The sequence below is a fragment of the Talpa europaea genome (genome assembly GCF_964194135.1).
Source record: "Talpa europaea genome assembly, chromosome: X".
Taxonomy (NCBI): domain Eukaryota; kingdom Metazoa; phylum Chordata; class Mammalia; order Eulipotyphla; family Talpidae; genus Talpa; species Talpa europaea.
This window is the reverse complement of record NC_140081.1, coordinates 7,386,658-7,408,729: the sequence shown is the minus strand read 5'-3', so window position 1 is coordinate 7,408,729 and position 22,072 is coordinate 7,386,658. Positions and strand designations below refer to the sequence as shown.

The window sequence follows — 22,072 nt, the reverse complement described above, 5'->3', positions numbered from 1 at the left end:
AAATCAATAGATAAAATTTTATCTTTTGGCTTCCAGATGGAATTTTAGAAAAAACCTTGCAAGAAAATTGTTCTGAAAGTGCTTCCTCTTAAGTTCTTTGGTACAATTTGGACACTTTGATAGTTATCAACCCATTAAATAAGTACTTTAACAGACATGTATCAACAAAAACGCAGTAAGTAGAAATGTTTAGAAATCTACAATTGAATAAGTTACTTTTTTGACCTCACAAAAGACAAACTGTAAAATTTTACTTGTGGCAAAGATATTCCTACCAACCAGAAGAACATCTCCAAGCAGAATTATATTAGAGAAACTTTACATAAAACATTTTCTTGATTATTAGAATAACTGCTCTATATACTTTTTTTTTTTAAGTAGAAGAGGCAACTTTAAGCTTGAAAAGAGTAATTTTGAATTTCAAAAGGTGTACTCTAGTGCTTTCTGATTCAGTGAGTGCCCATATCTATTTAATGTCAGTTACAACATGTTAAGGATTATTCTTTTATTTCAGGATACAACTAATTTTCCTCCTGAAGCATTTTCTCTATTTCCTTATCCCAGTTTTCATCTCGTTTCTCTGATTCTGCTACCACTTCATATTCTTGAAGTTCTTGTTGCAGTTCTTTTTCCCAGTCTGCAGAATCCTCTGAAAGAAACATACGAAAAGATTGTCTCTGAATTCATAATGCTGGTTTTAACAATTCAGCTATAATTATCTATGTGAAGTTTTAGCCACAGTAATTTTCAATGTCTCAGGTTGCATCACTGTGTGCACTCCAGAAAAGCTGAACAAATTTGAACAGTGAACAACGAGAAATATGATTAGAAAGGTACTTGTTAAATGTAGAAGCAAAGGTATCAGACGTCATCAGTAAATGTGGGGAATTTACTTTGCTTCACCCAGGTCTCCACTTGTCCATCTATTTAAATGGATAATTGATAATATGTGGTTGCAAAATATTTTACCGATAACGGTGATGATGGCAGCAAAAACAGCTAATGCCTCCTTAGCACTTTCTGAGCCTGCTACTGGGCTAACTGCTTTCTACATATCACTCTTTTTTTTTTTTAAATGTCATCATTTATTTTATTTATTTATTTATTTATTTATTTATTTATTTATTTATTTATTTATTTATTTATTTATTTATTTTTGTGGGGCCCTCGCCGGCGGCCGGGAATGAACTGGCGTTGCAGAGGCTGCGGGCTCACAGCCCAGCGCTCAACCGCTGCGCCACCAGGGAGGCCCCATATCACTCTTTTCATGCTTAGAATGATCCATGAACTAGCTAGCACTATTACATGCATTGTACATGTGGAGAGGTTAAATGACTAGCCCAAGGCCACTCAGCTTGACAGCAACAGACATTCAGATGGAACCAGATCTGCAGGCTCCTCGGTGTGGGCTTAATGAACAGGGTAGCAGCAGTCTCCTTGGAGTGGCAACAAAGCCGGGGACCAGAAATCAGGCGGTCGCTCCTGAAGCCTGGCTCCTCACTGGGGCTCCATTTGAGCCCCCAAACTGATCTTCACGTTGATATAGAAAACTGTTACTTTCCTCTCAGACACTCAATATACCTGCACGTGTGTACTCATATGTATGTATAGAAGGCAGCTGCTATGCGGTTATAAAACAGCAAGTAAACCAACAGGTCAACCATTTAAAAAGAAAACAGAAGCCAAATGTTTTCATTTTGTACAGCAGCAACCTCATGGGAAGATTGTTGGGTTGCAAACTACCAAGTTCACAAATGCCAGGTATTTACTGGGTACTAAGCTCCATGTTAGAAACTGCAGGAGATAACAAGGTGTAGCTGCCCTTGAGGAATTTACAATTTAGCTGGGGGGGTGGGAGGTGTTAAGGCATCTATTATATAGAAGAATATTAAATGGTCCAAATAAAACTAGCATGGCATTCTGGGAAAAAACAGCTTGCCTGGAGTGGCCAACCCGAGCCAGGGCTCCTTCCAGCCTCCTGCGAGGCCCCTGCTAGTGTCATCCCCAGCAACCATGGAAGCTGTGTGGAGTTGTGCCAGCTGATGCCCACAACACCCAGGGCTCATGCCCACCTTCCTTGCTCAGTGGCCAGCAGCCCCCTCTATCAGAGAGCTGCTGGGAGGTATCTAAGGGCCTGGCCAGCCTGGGTTTTTTTTTTTAAAGATTGATTGATTGATTGATTGATTGATTTATACATACATGCATACAAGCACTGGGTACAGTCAGAAGCGCGGGAGGGTGAGAGAATTCACCAGAGCCAGAGCGGAGAGCAGAACAGGCAGAAGGACCGAAGCACACTGCTGAGGGGAGCAGCGGGCGGCAGGAGAGGTCTGCGCGCCATGTGGGACCCTCCTCCGGTGGCCGGGGGGCAGCCGGGGATCGAACCGGCGCTGCAGAGGCCGCGGGCAGCTTCGCCACCCAGCGCTCAACCGCTGCGCCACCGGGGAGGCCCCAGCCTGGGTTTTTACTTCCTCCCTGCTTGCAGCCCCTGGGAGGCGAGTGTTCTCACACGTACTCTGCACAACTGAGGGAACAGCCAGCCCCCCGAGAGTGCCAAGTCTCAGAAGGCTCCTAAGCCACTCTTCATTCAATGGTGACTGATGCAGGCCTTTGCTGTTCGTCGTAACTTGTCCTGTTATCCCCAGGAAAGCAGCCCCCGCCCCCACCCTGGACTTGTTTTCTGAATTACTTAATGTTTCAGATGGCAGCCCGCCCCTTGCCAGCGCAATGCTCCTGTGACACACAGCAGCTCGGAAAGGCTCTCCAACACCCAGTGCAGACCCAAGTGGGGCTCCAGCCTAGAGCGGCAGGCCAAGGGCAGCACCCTGTTGAAGGACGAGCACACAGCCCCGCCTGCTTGGGACAAATGACTTCACCTCTCTGGGTCCCAGTTTCTCCTCTCTATGCTTCTGTGCAAGCTTAGGGCCGAGGGGCCTGGGGTCTGCGCACATCTGCCCAGCACCCACCTTATAGTGGGGAACAGAGGGGCAATTTTGATGCCAAAGTAACAACAGATTTTTATGTATATGCTGCAGGAGAACAATGTTCTACCATCAACTTTGAATTGGGGAAAAGAATTGTTTGCTGGGTACCTTCCAGTGCGGCTGTCTCTCCCTCCTTTTTGTCCAGCACCAGCTGCTCCATTTCCTTCCTCAGGTCCTCCTGGTCTAAGTTACAGGTGTCGAAGGCATCACTGACAAATTCAGAAACACCTGGGCTGGTAGAAATTTCCTCTTCATCCTGAAATGCAACAAATGAACTCTGGAAATGGGGTCTGAAGCGACACATGCCAGAGCCCTCGTGCTCAGGCCACGACCTAAAGCAGAGTCTGTAGTTCCTAGTCCGATGGGCGCTGCTCTCCAGCCTTCTAACCTTCCAAGCGTCAGGGCTCGAGAACTAGAGCAGTCACAGGGAAAGCGAGGGTGCTCACTCCCAGTTTGGGTGACTGCAGCCATTAATCCAACCCCCCATGAGCTTATCTAGGATTATGGCAGGAAAGCGCCTGTCTCAGCTGTAGGTCCTTAACTAGGTAAGAACTTGACCCGCTCCAGAACAGGTAAGACCCACAAGAATGTGAACGGTATCTGAGATAGTTAACAGTTATTTCATTTTCACACAACTACTAGGTACAACGTAAAACTGTATTACCTCTTGAGTTTTAAGCTGAGATTTGATTACGACAGGTGGCGTTTTGGGCCGTACTGCCTCTAAGAAGTGAGAATAAGAGAGACAATAATTGCTTGATTCAATTCAGAATGCATATTTATAACAACTAAAATATCCACATGATGATACTAAATAATTTTCAGAAATGAGCTTTTATGTTAAGCTCCTTCTAAGTTATTACAAGAAACAGCCATGAGAAACCATCTCAACCTCTATCTTAATGGAGATGTTTTTAACACGCCATCATATCTGATGCCCCCTTTATAAAATTTCCAGCAAGAAATAATTTTTGACTTCAGTTTTGGCAAAATTGATTGCAAAGTAGTTCTGCTCTTTCTTTATGATAAAGAGAATGAGGTTCTTTATCCAGTTTCCCTTTGGTCACGAGGGTCAGAGAGCACAGTGTGGCATCCTCAATCACGGCATCTCCTTGTTCTCAGGCGCTGCTTCCTATCTGACTAACCTTACCAGAGGAACAGTTTTTACTGAGCACAGTCCTCAAGCCCATTTTGTGACACAGGAAGCATTTGGTAAAAGGGTATTTTCTAACATAATTAATAAAAAGAAATACTAAAGAATGAAAGGCAATTGGGATTTGTATTAATAACTATATGCAAAGTATCAGATTTAACTGAGCAGAGCAACATCAAAACCGAGACCTAGGGTCAGGACCCGTCCTGCACAACCCATGCCTGGGACTCCGTTTTGCATAATCATTTAAAATCCCATGAAGGGCCTGTGTCCCACTGTAACTAGCACCTATAGCCGGTACTCATCAGATGTTAAAAATAATTCACAAAATACATTTATTTTAGCTGTTTCTACTGTTGTTAAATCTCTGCTAATATTATAAAACACTTTCCCCAACAACTAGGCGTAAACTGTCACAGTACAGAGAGGTAAAATGTTTAATTTAATGGTGCCTAGTTCCGAGTCAGACGCTTGTTAAGCTGGAGTGGAATGGAGCTTGCTTCTGAGGGGATGACACCTGAGAATTGTGTCATTAGGTGATTCTGTCACTGTGTGGAAGCACACGAGAGTAATTCTTACGCCCACCTGGATGGCGGCGCCACCCCCTACCGGGCGGTACAGTACAACCTGTCAGGGCCAGTGTCACTGATCAAAATGTGAAGCGATGCACGCCCGGACTGGGAAAACCGCAGGGTGGGTGGAAAACTGAGAATCAAGGCGGGGAGAAGGGACTGGGGGAGGACAGAGGGGCAATGTCCCAAAGTACAGGACAAGGGAAGAGATGAGATGATTAGGGAGAAATAAAGAGAAATAAAAAAATCTGAAGAATGAAAGAAAGCAAAGGAAAGGAAAGACGTGTGAATGGAGTGAGAGAAAGGGCTACAAGAATGAACGTTTCTTCAGGAAAGAATGTCTCATTAGATGAGGGTGACGTTTCTGGTACATTCGAGATGACAAGCTCATGAGAGTCTCCAAGTTAAGAATATCCTGAAAGTCGGGCCTCCCCGGTGGCGCAGTGGTTGAGCGCTGGGTTGCGAAGCTGCCCGCAGCCTCTGCAGCGCCGGTTCTATCCCCGGCTGCTCCCCGGCCACCGAAGGAGGGTCCCACATGGCGCGCAGACCTCTCCTGCCGCCCGCTGCTCCCCTCAGCAGTGTACTTCGGTCCTTCTGCCTGCTCTACTCCCCGCTCTGGCTCTGGTGAATTCTCTTGCCCTCCCACGCTTCTGACTGTACCCAGTGCTTGTATAAATAAAAAAATAAATCTTTAAAAAAAAAAAAAAAAAAAAAGAATATCCTGAAAGTGACTTTTTTTTTAATTCAGTAATTTTTTCTTACATTGTTGTTAATTTTGGGACAATATATGGCTTCTCCCCTCAGGTGTGGTCACCAGAGCGTGCTCTGAACGTACCTGGCAGGGGCAGCTCATCCTCTCTGCCCAGGCTTTTCTCCTCCTTCCCCACAGCTTGCTGCTGGGCGGCCAGGGCCGTGAGCTGGGCGGACTGCTTGATCAGGGAGACGCGGTAAAAGTAGTTCCTCCAAAACACTTCTTCCTTCACGCTTTTAAAGACAGACAACACCACGTTTGAGACTGCGCACACACAAATGCACCAGGGCTTCTTTGCTGTAGTGGAGACTAGAATAGATGATTTTTTTAGGGGCATTTTCAATTCAAAGGACATTCTCATTTGCCTTTGAATGAAAGCTGAGTACAGGATGCGAATAGCTATCCTCTCCTCTCCTCTCCACAGCAGCGGAAACCAAGGAGGCCTCAGTGTTTCTTGGTATTTTCACAAGCGCACCGCTGCCCAGGGAGGAAAGCAAGCCACCCCGAGATGCAGAAGCAGCACCTCCTGCCCTCTAGCTGGGAGAATGAAAGCAGGGCCAGGGCTCCACCGATTATTCAGAGGCTTAAGTGCTTGCAGGCAGTGAGAAGAAAGGATTGTGGGTATTGTTCATTGTGAAAGGAAATGTTTGGCAGCTTGCAAATAACTACCAATCAATAGGAGCTAGCAGGGAGGAGAGAGGCAAAAAGGCTGAAGTGCAGTCCAACCTGAGACCAGAGGTTCTCAAATCTGGCTACAATCAGAATCGCCCAGCTTGGGATGTTCTGGCCAAGTGTCCACATGGGGGCTGGGAGGTGGTCTGCAAAGGGGAGTGAGATGTCTGAACAGGCCAGAGGGTGTCTGAGCAGGGGAGGGGGCGGTGGCAAATGGAAGGTTGCTTACACATTAAGTAAAAATGCTAAGGGTGGTGGAATCTCGGTGTCACCATGAGAAGGGAGGCAGGCGCAAACATGAAGAGGGTAAGTGCTAGGATGATCCCTGCTGTGGGGAATCACTATGAACACATGGCTTTCACTCAGCAGAGATGCAAGTGAGTGAGTGTATGTGAGTGTGTGTGTGTACATGAGCACACTCATATTCCCTAGCTGTCCACAAGCAGGCCAGGCACTAGTAATGCCCCAAAAGCAACGAGCATACCCAGTGCTCGGATGTTGGTTTATAAATACCACTGTCCACTCAAAGGAATCAGCGGTCCTTGGACAAATGGCTAATTCCCGGTTTAGAGGAGGGAAACAAGATGACCCTGGACTCTCTTGTGCCAGAAAATAAGGACGTGCTGGAAGAATAGAGGGGGGATGAGTGAAAAGGACACAGCAGGCAGCTTGAATGGGCCCACCGGCCAAACCTGATACTCTGAGCATGAGATGCCAGCAGTGGGCTGTAACTCCAATACGACAGGACCGTGCGTCCACACAGACACAACGCATGACCCCACCACCAGGTACAGGAGGAATGGAATACTTAACGGTTTCAGAGTACATCCCTAGAAAATACCTATCGTCTCAAAAAAGAAAGGAACAATCTTCTAGTCAAGAAGCCAGGCAGACACCACCTTCATCAAGTGACCAAACTACTGGGACAAAGTGGCAGTGTGCACCACCTGACAGGATGCAACAGATTGAAGGAGGCTGGTGAGGCACTGAAACAGTTTGACCTGCATCCTTGTGCTGCAAAGAATATCATGGGGACACATGGTAGATGCAAGCAGAGTGTGGGAATCAGAAGGCAGTCACGTGAGTGACCACTCACCTCCTGATTCAGCTGGTTACACTGTGGTCATGGAGGAGAATCTTGTTCATAGGAAATACATTCGAAAGCACTCAAGGGTGATGGGGCCTCACGATTCAGAAAAAGAGCTCTTTACGCTGCATTGCCAGCCTTTCAATAAGCTTGTGATTATTTCAAAATAATAACAAACACTAGTAACTACGTCATCTCAGAGCAATGAAATACAAATCTTGAGTGAAGACAAAATAAGACTGCACACGCGCACACACACACACATGCACGCACGCCCTGAGGACAGCGAAGGAAGGGCCAGCTGTGGTGACCTGCAGATTCTGTGCAGGGTTTCTGTCTGCCTGGAGCAGTCACTCATTTTGTGTTCTAACAATGCTTTGCTGGTAGACATGACAAAAGGGTAGAAGGAGCACACTGAGGTGCAGGCCAGAGGTGTGGGGGGTGAGAGGACTCACCAGAGACAGAGCGGGGAACAGGCAGACTGACTGAAATACATTGCTGAGGGGAGCAGCGGGGAGACAGGAGAGGTCTGCTGCACCTGTTGCACCTGTTGGCCTATTTTCACTTTAACTCTGAGCTCTATGAAACGTCCAAATTGAAACAAGTTTATGGTGGGTCACGGGCAATGTTTGCCCTCTTACTGGAAACAAACATTTGCATTGTTTTCTTTTCCAGTCTCTCTCTTGCTGCATGAGAAGGTGGTCACAGGGGCACACGGTGGAAATGGCTGCCCTCTGCGGAGTCACAACGCAGGTGACTGAGCGTGGTAAAGAGATCCATCAGAAGTAGTAAGTCTCAAACTGACCACTACGTTCCCGTGGACTGTTCTGGCATTAGCATGCCATGAACACCCTCTGAGAAGCAATGGGCATATGTCACAGTCCGAGTTGGAATGAATGTGTGATGTCCTGACTGGCATCAAGACCCAGGCATCAGAGGGTGCCTGTGATGCACCAGCAGGGCCCCATCACATGCCAGCACTGCTGTCACAGGCAAGTGCTAATATACTAAGTCATTTGGAAAGAAAGAGCAAGTATTTGCTTTATTTTCTAACTTATTCCTGGTTAATGATAGGTGCTGTTCAGAAAAAGTATCTCAAAGGAAAAGTTTAGAAGTCCTGTTTGTGTGTGAGCAGAGAAGACTCTGCTTCTCGCCCTCAGAGAAGAGCAAGGTGCGTCCATTCACAGTGAGAACAAAGCACGACAAAAAAGGCATTCCCAGCAAGAAGGGTGCGCTGACTCAGAAAGTGTGCACATTCAAACCAAGGGGCCGGAGCCAGGACAGGAGTGGGAGAACCCAGGCAGGCAGGCAGGCAGGGAGCCCGAGCCAGTGCTGAGGCCAGGTAGGGGTGTCACAGAAGCCACGCTTGAGCTGCAGCTGGAAGGACAAGCGCGACTTCCAGAGCGAGGGCCTTCGGTAGGAGGAAGGGCCGCAGTGGGGAAGAGAAAGGCACTGCAGCTGGCGAGCGCGCCTGAGTGGAAAAAGAGCAGGTGGGGTCCTGAGGGCGGGGAAAGCTCACTTTCTTCAGTAAGGTGGCGGCATGTTCGTTGTTTCTGTATTCTCAATTCGCCCATCTACCTTCTAACCTGGGATCAAGGAGTGCATCTTATCTGCATCCTAAATTTCTGGAAAAGTCCATTATCAGTATGGATTCTGAAGTGTGCTTGTGTATGTGCGCACATGTGTGTGAGTGTGAGTGTGTTTGTGTGTGTGTGAGAGAGAGAGAGAGAGAGAAAGAGAAGAGGGTGAGAGAGAGAGAAGAGGGTGAGAGGGTGAGAGAGAGAGAGAGAGAGAGAGAGAGAGAGAGAGAGAGAGATGGGGAGGTGCTGAAGCTCTGCAGAGCCAATTTTTATGAGCAGCAAGTATGAGGCTGTCCTGGCCCCATTCCATGACCCCTCCTGTCGCTGCACACACAAGCACGGCCGACAGAACACACAAACAGCTGCTGTGCGTGTGCGCCACTAGGGTTGGAGAACAGGCTGCTTACAGTTTGGGAACCAGGGCGAATCTCATCCTGCTCAGCAGCTCATCCTCTTGGAGCATGACCAGGGCCACGGGGTACATCTGGTCAAAGTCAAAATTAAACTGCACACCAGCTGGAGGGTCGCGAAGGAAATTCCTCTTGTCCTTTGAAAAACAGGGGAAGAACGTGGGGAAAACCACAGAATGCAATTAGGCTGTAACAATGCATCATTGATTTTACAAATACTGAATTCATCTGAAGACGTCAGCCACAAAGAGCACCGAGTTATCGTTAACCTGGCCACGTAAGAGCACACAGAGGATAACTCTGCTCATATAGTTCCCAACGCTCTCAACCGAAGAGAGCCTCGTAGGAGGCCAGGAAATTCAATCGTGCCATCATTTGGAATGCTACAGCTTGAAATCACCGTGGGTCAGCTCCCTGGCTGGGGATCAAACTCAGGCCTTAGGGGTGATAGCACTGAGATTTAACCTCTAAGCCACCAGAGAGGCTGCCGCTTTACCTTCTGATGCAAAAATGTCAATGCCTGAAATTGTCCCAATGTTTCCCCTGGGCTTCTAGCGAGCAGCTGTCTCCAGCCCACAACCCTCGTCACAGCAACATTCGTTCCACACTGCCCCAAGAAAAACATTTTACCTAGAACTGGAATATTTCAAGGACTTCTGTTGCCTCTAAGGTAAAATCTAAAATTGTCAGAATGGCTTAAAAAGGCCTTCATGATCTGGCTCTTCATCCACTTCTCCACCTTCATCCTACAGTCCAGTCACACCTAACTGCCTCCAATACCCCTACCTGGACATCCAGCACTACCCCCACCCCCACATCCTCCTCCTAAGACTCAATGACTCCAGGGTCACTGCGCCTCAGAAGCTCCCACGGGAGCATCCTTTTCCCTTCGCCCCAGCGCCCGTGCCCTGGCACTAACCACAGGGAGGAAGGGTGTTGCTGTCTCCACTGAGCAGCTTAGCAAGTTTGCAGACTCTTGGGGGAGTGTCTTTTCTCTCAAGTCTGAGGACAAGGCTTGGCCCAGAGTAGTTACCAAAAACAATCTGCTGATGGAGTGTGCTCTCACAAGCCCCAAATGACAACTGCACGATCGGCTTCTTTTCATGTACTATGTGGCCCCAAACAGCTCCCCATTTAAACAGGGAGTTGGAAGGGCCACTCTATCCTACTCTGCATTGTCCCAAATGCATGCCTGGCAAGACAGAGAATGCAAGGCAACTCTGGCACAGCTCGCGAATTGTCTCCCAGAATTCATTTCTTCCCTCCTTTCTTTTCGGACCACAACTCTGAGTTCCAGCTGGGCACGTGGCCAGGTGGCCAGAGACCGGATTTCCCAGGCTCCCTGGCATCGAGGCCATCTGGGGATGGCTGTGTGCCCCAAGCTACCAAAGAGATGTGGGCCTGAGTGACAGGTGCAGTGTCTGAGTCTCATCCTTCAAATGGTCTGGCCTGCTCACATCCTTCCCACTCCCCACGGCTAAAAGGCAGCCATGGCCACAGGAAGCTGGCTCGCCATGTGGAAGTCACACCACATCAGTCTAGGGTGGGTGTGAGAAGTAGGGCAGGAAAAACTTGGGTCTCTAGATGACTCCACGGGCATAGCACACCTACCTGGACCATTCACTTCCGGACTGTTACACGAGGGGCAGCGAAAGACACAGCTTATTTTTCTAAGTATTTCTGGATGTCTTCACTAGAGAAATTTAACCTATCCATTAACAAATCCATCAGCCATCACAAAAGCTGTGCTGAAGACAGTGTCAAAGCCTCTCTGTCGTGGTGAAATTGTGCCACTCCGGTGTCAGCTATGTCTGTGTGCAGCACTCAATGCATTGCGTTCAGCAGAGACTCGCTCAGTGCCGCGTGCTCCAGGCGTGGTGCCACCTGCTCAGCAGGGCACAGCACAGGAGTACCTGCCTTCGCGATGCTTACATTCCCTCCCATTAGAGACACGGTATTGACATTGGGCTGGTAATGGATGCTCAGGCCTTTAAAGAGCTAATGGAAAGGAAAAAAAATGTCCCGGAGGATGGCAGCGGAAGGGTGGAAAAGCCCAGCTCTATCCTTACAGTTGTTTTCTAGACTGCAGTCCCATTTACAACTTTCATTATTAAAAAGAAAGTAAAAGAATAGGTTAAAAACAGTTTGAAAACCAGTGATATAATGAAATGCTCTACTGGCTCAGTCCCACGCCAGGTGGGGAGCTGTGTGCGGAGAGATCAAAGCCAGCCTCTGCCTGCTGAGAGTTCACAGCCCAGTGGAGACGCAGGTAAGAGGTGAATGTCACCTCTGAGACTCAGCTCCCACACCTGGACAATGGTGATAAAATCTCCTGCCTGCCTCACCAACCTTTGGTGAGGCTCAGAAATAATGTGTGAGAAAGTGCTTTCTGGAACCATCAGGTGCTACCCGATTGAAAACTGGTGTCCCAATGTTCCCTCTGAAGTCCTCAGAAAATTTCTGTGGGCCGGTTTATGGAATTTTGTTTCTTTCAATTTCAGTTTCAGGTACATATAGCAGATAGAGAGAAAATTTAGACTATAATCATTTCATTGAAAGTTTATATGATAGCATATATCAAGAGATTATCTTAACATAAAAGAATACTTTTAAAACTGAAAGGATTATTTTGTGTAACAGGCTACCTTTCCCGTTAAGAAAAAAGTAAGGAGAAGCAAGATAAGGCTTAAAAAAAATATACAACACACACACAGATGTGTATATTCCTAATAGCTCAAAATATTTAGAAAATTGTATAGAACAACATTTTGCTAAGGCTACAATCAGGAGAGGGAATACAAGATACTCACTGCTGATAAGGCCAAGATTTGCTGCTGAATTGTTTCTTCATCATTACTGTCAACCCACGGGGGCACTGCCGCTTCTAGAAGGTTTTAAACAGTGAAGAAGAAAAGGGAACAACAGGTTACCAGGGTGACTTTGTAGTCTGTGGCTGAAATCATGAATGAGAAATTTTCCACACAATGATTTCTCAATTTACCAACCAGTTCCAGATAGGAAGATTCAACTCACAACACACAGACTTAATGTGCGAATCTCATGCATATGTGTATTTGGCAAAAAGTTACTCTCCTTGAACTATACAGTGGAGAAACTGGACAACACCTCGATCAGGTAACCAGGATCAACATCACTAACAAGGAAGAGGTGGCCCTGTGGGCCTCCAGGTGGCATGCTAAGGACACAACAACATCTGTATTGTTCTGCCCAAGAATGCACAATTTGGGGCCTCCCTTGTGGTGCAAGGGGTTAAGTTGCAGTACTATGAGGCTCTTGGCAGCCACTGTAGCACGAGTTCGATCCCTGGCCAGTGAGCTAACCCACATGGCACAGCAGACCTCTCCTGTCTCGCCCGCTGCTCCCCTCAGCAGTGTATTTCAGTTAATCTGCCTGTTCTGCTCCCCACTCTGTCTCTGGTGAATCCTCTCACCACCCCGCATCCCTGGCCAGCTCTTGTATGCATAAATAAAAAATAAATCTTTAAAAAAAAAAAAAAGACATTAGGAGGTCAGGTGACAAAATCATACTACGAATATCATATCAATGTTAAATATCCAAAAGCTGGTAACTGTACGGGGATTATGTAACAGACGATCCTGAATTCAGATTTGTTTCATCTTTTACCAGCTAAGTGATTTTCAGCAAGTTATTAGCCTTGCTGATCCTTCTTTTTATTAAGTGAGATGTTATATATAAAGTGCCTACCACTTGGCAGGCATTTGGGAACTGTCAGTTCCTTCCAGTCCTCTTTCCCCTAAACTGGAGCTCTCGCTCAACTCTCTTCCTGCCTGACACTTGTCATTAACGAGCTCACCTACTTTTTCCCCCAAGATTATTTATGTATAGAACAACTGGGGTATAGGCCAGAGGAGCTGGGGGTGAAAGGATTCACCAGAGTCAGAGTGGGAAGCAGAACAGGTGGATTTACTGAAGGGAGCAGCGGGTGAGAAAGGAGCACCATTTGAGTTAGCTCCCTGGCCTGGGATCGAACTCAGGCCATAGTGGTGATTGCTTGTTAGCACTCAGACTTAACCCCTATGCCACCAGGGAGCCCCAAGGAGCTCACTTACTTCCATTTTACTAATATGATCTGACTAACGATCTGTATCACAGATGGATTTCCTCTCCATTCTTCAAACAGGGACAAACTGCTGCTGGACCCCAATCACTTAAGAGTGCTGACCAATAGAACTTTCTTCAGTGAAGGAAATGTTCTATCTCTGCACTGTCCATTATGGCAGTCACTAGCCCCATGTGGTTACTGGGTACTAGACTAGTGCAACCAAGGCATGGAATTTTCTTGATATGCCACCTGCATTCCCTTCCCTGTCCTGTACATCTTCCTCTCACCTAGCTATCTAATGGGCACCTCAAAACTGAAATCACCTCCAAACCTTTCACTCCCACTCCTTCACAGCTCCCATTTCAGAGGCACCACACAGCTCCTACATCAAGCCAGGATCAATTGTATAGCGTCCCATGGTCACTAAGTTCTTCTAACTAGCACCGTTTATTTGTCCCAGAGAGTTTACCTAGGTGCAACCATGCCTGATGGGGAACTCACCTTAGGAGCAACTAAGGTGCGTTTGAGGCACTGCTCAAGCCAATTAAATTGTTTTACACTAAGGCCAAGTTGAAAAACATGTGGTCAGTTTTGTGTTTGAGCACTGCCAAGTGAGAAAAGCAGATAGACTGAGATCTTAAAATCGTATGCATTTAGAGGAGCATTTGTTCGCAAAGAAATGCATTGTGCAAGTTCCCAGACACGCCAGGACTTTTCACAGTGGCGTCACTCCCCTGGAAAGCACTTTCGTTTTTTCTCCAGAAGAAAATGGGAAGGGAGCCAACATTTGCTAAGTGCACTGGGTTGGGCATGTTATGAAGTGAGAAAGGAAAGCGAATTCTCTCTCTCTCAGTCAGCTCCCCAGAGGGGGCCCGTCACTGGCTGACCTCACCCACCATCCAACAGCAGGGAACAAATTTTCTTTCTTCCTCGAAACCTGAAGTTTTAGGAGCCCGTCTCTTCCAGGTGCCTTTGTGCTACCCCAAGCATGGTGTCTGGCATGGCACAGAAGTCCGATAAAGCCTGGCAGGTAAGTCAGTCATGTACAAGAAATCTATAGCATACCTGATTTTTTTGTATGCTGTTCCTCAACAAATTTTTTCTGTTCCTTTTGAAAGTCTCCTATAATTGTCTGTTAAAAAAAAAAAGTCAAATTACTTTGAAAAGTTTATTATTAGAAAAGATTTACAGCTAAGATTTGTGAAGGACACGAGACATTTTATTCATTTTCTTCAAATAAAAAGGCTAAAAAAAGTGATACTTTTCCCTTTCCCCAACAAGAGGGGATCACTGTTTTTGAATTTTAAGTATACAACCCCCTTTATGATGGATTATCCTTTCAAGTGCAAAAATAAAATGAGTTAAAAAGTGAACTTTTGCATTTTACCAAAAAAAAAAGTAAAAGATTGAATCTCATTTTTAACAAATAATACTCATAACACAAGTATCTAAATAGCAAACGTGAATGACCGTCCCAGTTTAAATAGTGACCAACATAAGTGAAATCTCCAAAGCCCCCACTCTACCACCACAAAAAAAATGAACAAACTCATTCCTTAGAGTCAAAAAGGGCTGTTCCTAATGGACTAGGACTTGGAAAACTTAGCTGAATGATGCAAAGGCCTATATATCTTCCGAGATGGGTACAGTGTAAATTCACAATGAGTAGTTTAGTATGGCTGAAAGTATCAATGTATTAGAATATATTAAAAATCCAAGGTTATCCAAATCATGTCATTTATATCACAGCCATTTGCTACACAAAAAGAGAGGGGAAAAAAACCCAAGAATCTCATGATCAGAATGATAATAAAGTTCATAGCAAGAAGGGACAATCATATTAGCTGCTAATGAATCTCATAAATTTCTCCTTCCAAGAGCTATTGACCTGTACCTTATCAATGATGTCATCTATCTTTCCTTCTTCTACCGATTTCTTTATCGTCTGGGCTGTTTCGGCAACGGACTCAGTAATCTTTTTTGTAGCAGCAGTTGCAAAGTTAAACAGATAGTCTGTAAAGAATAAAAAAAGTCGATGCTCCATTCAAGTACGCTGCTTACTGTAGTTGCGGTTTTTTCCCTTACACAGCTGATGAGAATCTTGGGCCACAGGGCATGTGCTTGTGGCTGAAACAAGGACAGGGAAGTGCCAACTGCACTCCTCTTTCTCGGCGGGTCAGTCGGGGGTACAGGGTCTTCAATTCCACGCTTTCAAAGATGTACCTCCCAGTTCTCCCCAGCAGCTGTTTAAACTGGTTTTGCCCTTATCCAGCCCCTAGTTTTAACATAGCTCAGTCAGCCATCTCCCCTCCTACTTCACACATAAGATCAAGGCTCTGCGTTCTTTTCTTTCCTTCCTACACCCTAAATATCCCATTTATATTTTTCTCCTCCTTCCTTCCTGTTTTCAAAGGAAAAAAGGTGCCTTCCTTCTTAGATTAACTCATCTCATAATAAATCTAGGGGGATTTTTAACAAATAGGAATCTTGGGGAAGTCATAATATAAATTCTCCTTAACTAACAATCATGAGCAGATATGTAGGAAAAAATTAAAATTGCAACACACAAGACACCTTTGCAAAACAAAATGAAAAACAAAGTTAACTTCCCTGAGGACTCCAGACATATGGACCAAGGCTCTGCAGGTGCAGGCCTAGGTATAGATAAGTATCATTTCAAAGGCCACACTCTCCAGAATCAGGACTGCCTCTTTCTGAGGCAGATGAGCATAGGAGGGCCTAAGTTTATCAGGAGGCCTCACGGCCAAGTATGGGGAGGTTTGGTTTTGGATGTCGTAGTGGAATGTAGGCCGGGGTGTCCACCACTGTTAACCGGTGAGTTGTGTAAATGTATAAGTCACCATGAACCAGAAGTATTCTGGGTCCTATCTTGAAGGTAGGAACTCGGTAAGAATTTACAGAACAAATAAGGCTCCCAGGACATTCCCTGGGGCGTTTAAAAGGCTAAAGAAACTGGATCTCTCTGGTGGCCCAGGGGTTAAAGTCTCAGTGCTATCAAGCTATCACCAGCCACCGTGGCATGAGTTCGATCCCCGGCCAAGGAGCTAACCAACACTGTACAGCAGACCTCTCCTGCCTCGCCCACTGCTCCCCTCAGCAGTGTATTTCAGTGGATCCTCCTGTTCTGCTCCCCATTTTGTCTCTGGTGAATCTTCTCACACCCCTGCACCTCTGGCCTACATCCCAGTTCTGTATGAAAAATAAAACAGGATAAAGAAACTAACCTACTCAGTGGGAGTCAGGATCAGAGATGTTTAATTTCAGTTTCTGAAACACAGATGGGTGTTTTTAAAGATCATGCCTCTTAGGGTCAACAGAAATAAAAAATATCTCTCCTTCTGAAGATTTGTGTATAGACCAGACATTTACATCTTTTTAAAAAATCACAAAAATTTCAGAACCCAAAGGGCTTTCATTTATTTGGTAACTTCACATTTACAATACATGTGTGGGCAGGGAACGGGGGGGGGGGGTACTTCCATTTACCTTTAGCCTCTCCAAACATCAAAAAAGTCTAGTGAGGAAATAGATGGCAGCATTAAGCTCCAAAGTAGACAGCCATATCAAAAACAACCTATTAAAAATATCCAGAGATCGTCATCACTTAACACATACATGATGTTTTAAGTTGAGGATAAAGCCCTGAGTTTCAAGAAGAGGTAGGTGTGTGTGTCTGTGTGTGCGCGCCCTGAGTTTCAAGAAGAGGTGTGTGTGTGTGTGTACAAGAACTAGGGTATAGGCCAGAGGTGCAGGGCGGGTGAGAGGATTCACCACAGACAGAGTGAGGATCAGAACAGGTGGACTGACTGAAGAACACTGCTGAGGAGAGCAGAGGGAGAGACAGGAGAGGTCTGCTACGCCATATGTGGGTAGCTCCCTGGCCAGGGATCAAACTCAGGCCTTACAGGTGATAGTGCTGAGACTTAACCCCTAGGCCACCAGGAAGGCCCAATAAGCCACTTTTGATTCTCCCCTCAAGACAAATAAGAATGGCCCTCTCTGCTCTAGAAAATCCAGTAAACCCCATGCGTTATCTTGCCCACTTTTATCTATACCATCTACCTTCCATAACTTCTCGGCTCTAGTCGAATTCATCTCATATCCCTCAAATAGTCTGGGCTAATTTCTTTCCAATTTCCTACACAGGAAATAGTCGTTCCCTCTTTAGGGATGTTTACTGTACAGCACTTAGTGCCAGATATCTTGTGCACTATCTGGGGGCCTGAGCTGATATTATGGACTGCCATGATTTAAGATTTTGTATTCTCCACCCACAACAAACTTCCCAAAGAGTCTTTCCTATTCAAATATGTATTTCTTCACTCTTCTTCGCTCTCATGCTCCCAACTTGCCTCGTGGTGTTGCCTTTTTAATACCTTTCAGGAGTCTTAAAACTGCTTGCTAAACAGCTCCCTGGTGGTGCAGGGGGTTAAGCACCGCACTACAAAGCAATCAACAGCCTCTGCAGCATGAGTTCGATCCTCCACCAGCCAGGGAGCCACCCACATGGCACAGCAGACCTCTCCTGACTCGCCCGCTGCTCCCCTCAGCAGTATATTTCAGTCAGTCTGCCTGTTCTGCTTCTCACTGTCTCTGGTGAGTCTTCTCACCCCTCCTCCAACCCCCCCCCCAATCTCTGACCTGTGCCCCAGCTCTTGTATGCATAAATAAATCTCAAAAAAAACCCTGCTTGCTAAATTTATTATCTATCTCTGCTATAGTTCTTTCACATACAGTGCTGTCTGCTTTAAGGCCCACCTCTTCAAACACACTGACTTGACACTGAAGCCTGCCAAGGTCTCTCCAGAATCAGATATACTACATAAAATGTGTGTATTTTTCCAGTCTACCACTTTATCTCTCCTAACGAACCTGTAACCTCGCAAAGAGCATGGGCTTTGAAATTAGACCGAAGTTCAAATTCCAGATCTACCACCTACTATCAGTATAACTTTAAGCCTGTAATCGGGGCCTCTCCGAAGTCACTAGAGCCTTTAGCATACGAAATGATACCATTCATACAACATCTACTACTGAAACTTGCACATCCTAGACAGTAACTGGCAGCTACTCTCCCGCCTTAAGGAAAAAGGTCCCACTGTACCTAAAAAGGAGACTAACCTGAACGCAAACCTTGAGCAAGTCCTCCAAGACTTACTTCGGTGCACTCATTCTGTCCTCAGGGCAAAAAGACACCTTTCCAACCAACTCAAGTCCCCTTTTCAGAGCGTGTAAGGGTGTGGAGGTGAAAGTCGGCGAGTGGAACGAAAAGATTTCTCGACAAACCTAACTAACTCGGGTCACACGGCTTTAGTGCGGCCCTGCTCCCATTGTTTACACTTTGTAAAGAGTGACTTTCTCCCATTGTTTACACTTTGTAAAGAGTGACCAGGAACTCCAGGCGCAGGATTTAACTGCTAGGTGAAGCTTCGGCCCTGCCAAGGTCCTCACCAAACTCTACTGTCTTGAAAGGACCGACAGACACACCTTCCTCACCGCCCTCCGACCAGCTGGCCCGCGCCCAGGGGGTTGAAGAGGAGGGAGGCGGACCCTCTGGGACATTCTTTGGTCTCGGGGGTCGGGGAGACTCACTGCCGAGGTCTCTGGCCTGGTGAAGGAGCTCCTGGTCCACTGCTAGCTGCGGCTCCCCCTCGGCGGTCCCTGCCACCGCCTCGGAGCCCTGCTCCGGTGGAGCGTCTCCCGCGGGCGGCCCGTCTCCCCCCGGCTGCCGCTCGCCCGCCGCCGGCTGCTCCAAGCCAAACCAGCTGCTCAAACCCCGGAACATCCCGCTCGCCGGGCCGCCGCCGCCGCCGCCGCGGTGCCGGCCACGGGAGACCCCAGCCGGTGCCGCCTACGACTCAGATCCTACGACTCGCGTCTCCCAGGAAGGTAGCCGGAAGTGCGGCCCCGGAGCCGCCCGTCGGGCCGCCTCCCCGCCTCTATTACAAATCCGCCGTCGACCTCAATGCGTCACTTCCGGCCAAAGGCCCCGCCCCCACACGCTGTTTATTGACGTGGCTTTATTACGCGTGCGCGGAAAGCGGACAAAGGGCTTTCCCCGTAGCTCGGCCCCGCCCCGCCCCGCCCCTTCTCTTCCTCGCCCAGCTCTGCAGGCAACTGCCCTGGCAAGTAAACTGCGCCCCAGTCACTCTAAGCAGCTCGGCTGCTGACTTAGCTTCCTCCTTTTAAGGCCGACTGGACTAGCCCCGCGGAAACGAGTATCTTTAGCCGCCTCCTGCTTCCAAATCAAAAGTAGCCCAGGGCTTCTAGCTTCAACTACCGACTTATTGGGAATATGGGGAACGGAGGAATGTGTCAAAGCACACTCCGCAATGCAGGCAACAGAATCTAGCAGAAATCACTCCTTTCTTCAGATACGTTGTGAGGCGGAGAGGAAGGGCATCCTATAGATTAAAAAAGATCTACGCGTCATGGGCGGTGGACACTTGGGGATTGTGTTTGGATCCTAATTCAAAGACACACATGGGGGCAGGGATACTTGAGATACTTAAGAATTGGAATACTTTAAGAATTGGAAATTTGGACACTGGATATTTCATGAAATTAAGGAGTTGTTAAAATATCAAAGTTCTAATTGTGGGCGAACATACATAACCAAATTGACCACTTTAACCACTTTGATTGTACAAGTGCGGTAGTGTGAAGTTCATTCACGGTGTTGTGCAGCCCGTCACCAGGGCTCTTCCTGTTGCAAAGCAAACTGGGGGATTAAAGGATTCTCCATTCTTTCCTTCCCCCATTCCCTGGCGATCACCCTACTTTCTGTCTCTATGAGTTGCACTGCTCAAGAACCTCATATAAGTGCAATCATACCATCATTCGTTTTTTTGTGACTGGCTTATTTCACTAGCAAATGTCCTTAAATTTCAGTCAGGTAGCTTGAATCAGAATTTTCACCTTAAAGACTACCTTTAAAAAGGCTGAATACTGTTCCTTTGTATGTATATACCACATTCTGTTTATCCATTCCTCTGTGGCTGGACACAGGACTTAATTTCTAAATTAAGTGTGTGTGTGTGTGTGTGTGCGTATGTGTGTGTGAGAGAGAGACAGACAGAGTGAGAGATACTGAAATACCAATGAAATCATAGGCTGTCTGACATTTGCTGCAAACTAATATGGGATAGGAGGAAATGCGTGCAAATGTAGATGAAACAAGCCTGACTACTGGTTGATAAGTGTTGAAGTTGGGTGGTTATATTTTTGTCTGCTTTTCTATATATTTATCTTTTCCCATAATAACAAGTAAACTGGTCCAGTGAACAACTACCCCTTAACGTACCTATTTTCCAAACACAATCTATTAGTAGAGGACACCCATTATTCCTCTTGCACCCTTTCCAGGAGAGCAGCATAGTTTCAGTGACTTATGTGACTATTGGGGTGGGAGGAGTCATATGTAATTCTTACTTCTCTGCTCTCCAGTTTTACAGTCTGATCTATATTTACAGTTTTTTAAGTTTCAGAACTTTAGCTTAACAAGCCTGACCTGTTTGTATTTTCATTTTTGTTATTTATTTATTTATTAAAGATTTATTTTCTTTATGCATACAAGAGCTGGGGTACAGGTCAGAAGTGTGGGATGTGAGAGGATTCACCAGAGACAGAGTGGGGAGCAGAACAGGCAGACTGACTGAAAAACACTGCTGAGGGGAACAGCGGGCAAGACAGGAGAGGTCTGCTGCGCCATGTGGGTAGCTCCCTGGCTGGCTGGGGATCGAACAGGTGCTGCAGAGGCTAGGGACAGCCTCACAGTGCTGTACTTAACCCCTTGCACTGCCAGGGAGGCCCCTGTTTGTATTTTCAAACAGCTTCATTGAGCAAAAATTCACATAGCATACAATTCACCTGCTAACAGTATAAAATTCAAAGATATTGGTATATTGTACTACTACCTCCTAAAATTATGATAAATATGCAACGAAATTTGCCTTTTGCCTGTTGTTAAACAGGGTATTTATTCAGCTTTGAAAGTCAGGCGACATCTTAGGACTAACACCTTTTTAGTTTTTAAGTCAGTGGGAAGCTGAAAATGGTTGACACTCTTCAGAAAAAAAAAAAGATTTGGTTGAAGTATGATTGGAATGAGTCCAGAATTTTAGTCAGAAGCTCATTCTGCATTTGCTTTTGCTTTATCTCCAGGGCAAAACCACAATGAAGGCTGAGCTTCCCAGAGGACTGGCAGTTTTACAATAGTTCTGAAAGGTAGAGTTCTTCAAAAGAAATGATTATAAAAGAACACCAGCAATCAACTTAAAGCCAGACTTCCTTTTCATATCTTTTTCATCTTCTCAAGGGTCCAGGATGTTCTGGTCTCAGACTGCCATGAATAAACACCCTCCTGCCCTGCAAAACCCTCAGTCTGAAACTTGTTATCAAATTTGTTTTTCTGCTTGACCCCTCTCCCCCATTTTGGATTAACAAAATAGTTATTATAATAACCCTTCTTGTATTCACAAAAAATCTTTCATCCCTTAGTCTCATAGATTTGTAGAATAAAATAAAGAGAAAGCTCTACATCTTCTGGTCTAGAGTCTGACTTTGGGACCAGATGTTTTGCCCATATCCTGGCTTTGTTACTCATAGTAACTAATCACAACACTTCACATCTCAAAGGCTTGGGTTTTTCATCTTAAAGAGGGGATCATCATAACTGCCCAGGTTGTCAAAAAAAAAAAAAAATGAAGTACTACTATTTGGAAGGGACCAAACATAATAGATATTACGTATTAACGTC

General features: G+C 46.2%; 1 protein-coding gene across 1 annotated transcript; it reads right to left on the bottom strand.

Annotated features, from left to right (window-relative positions):
* Positions 1-284: 284 nt before the first annotated feature.
* SYAP1 (synapse associated protein 1) lies at positions 285-19,099 on the bottom strand (the record flags this gene model as incomplete). Its single annotated transcript, XM_084258469.1, has 9 exons — positions 285-649; positions 3,093-3,240; positions 3,649-3,707; positions 5,545-5,693; positions 9,207-9,346; positions 12,020-12,093; positions 14,359-14,425; positions 15,188-15,306; positions 18,907-19,099. The coding sequence occupies 9 exons, from the start codon at positions 19,097-19,099 to the stop codon at positions 522-524; spliced, it is 1,077 nt and encodes a 358-aa protein (XP_084114595.1). The 3' UTR covers positions 285-521.
* Positions 19,100-22,072: the final 2,973 nt, after the last annotated feature.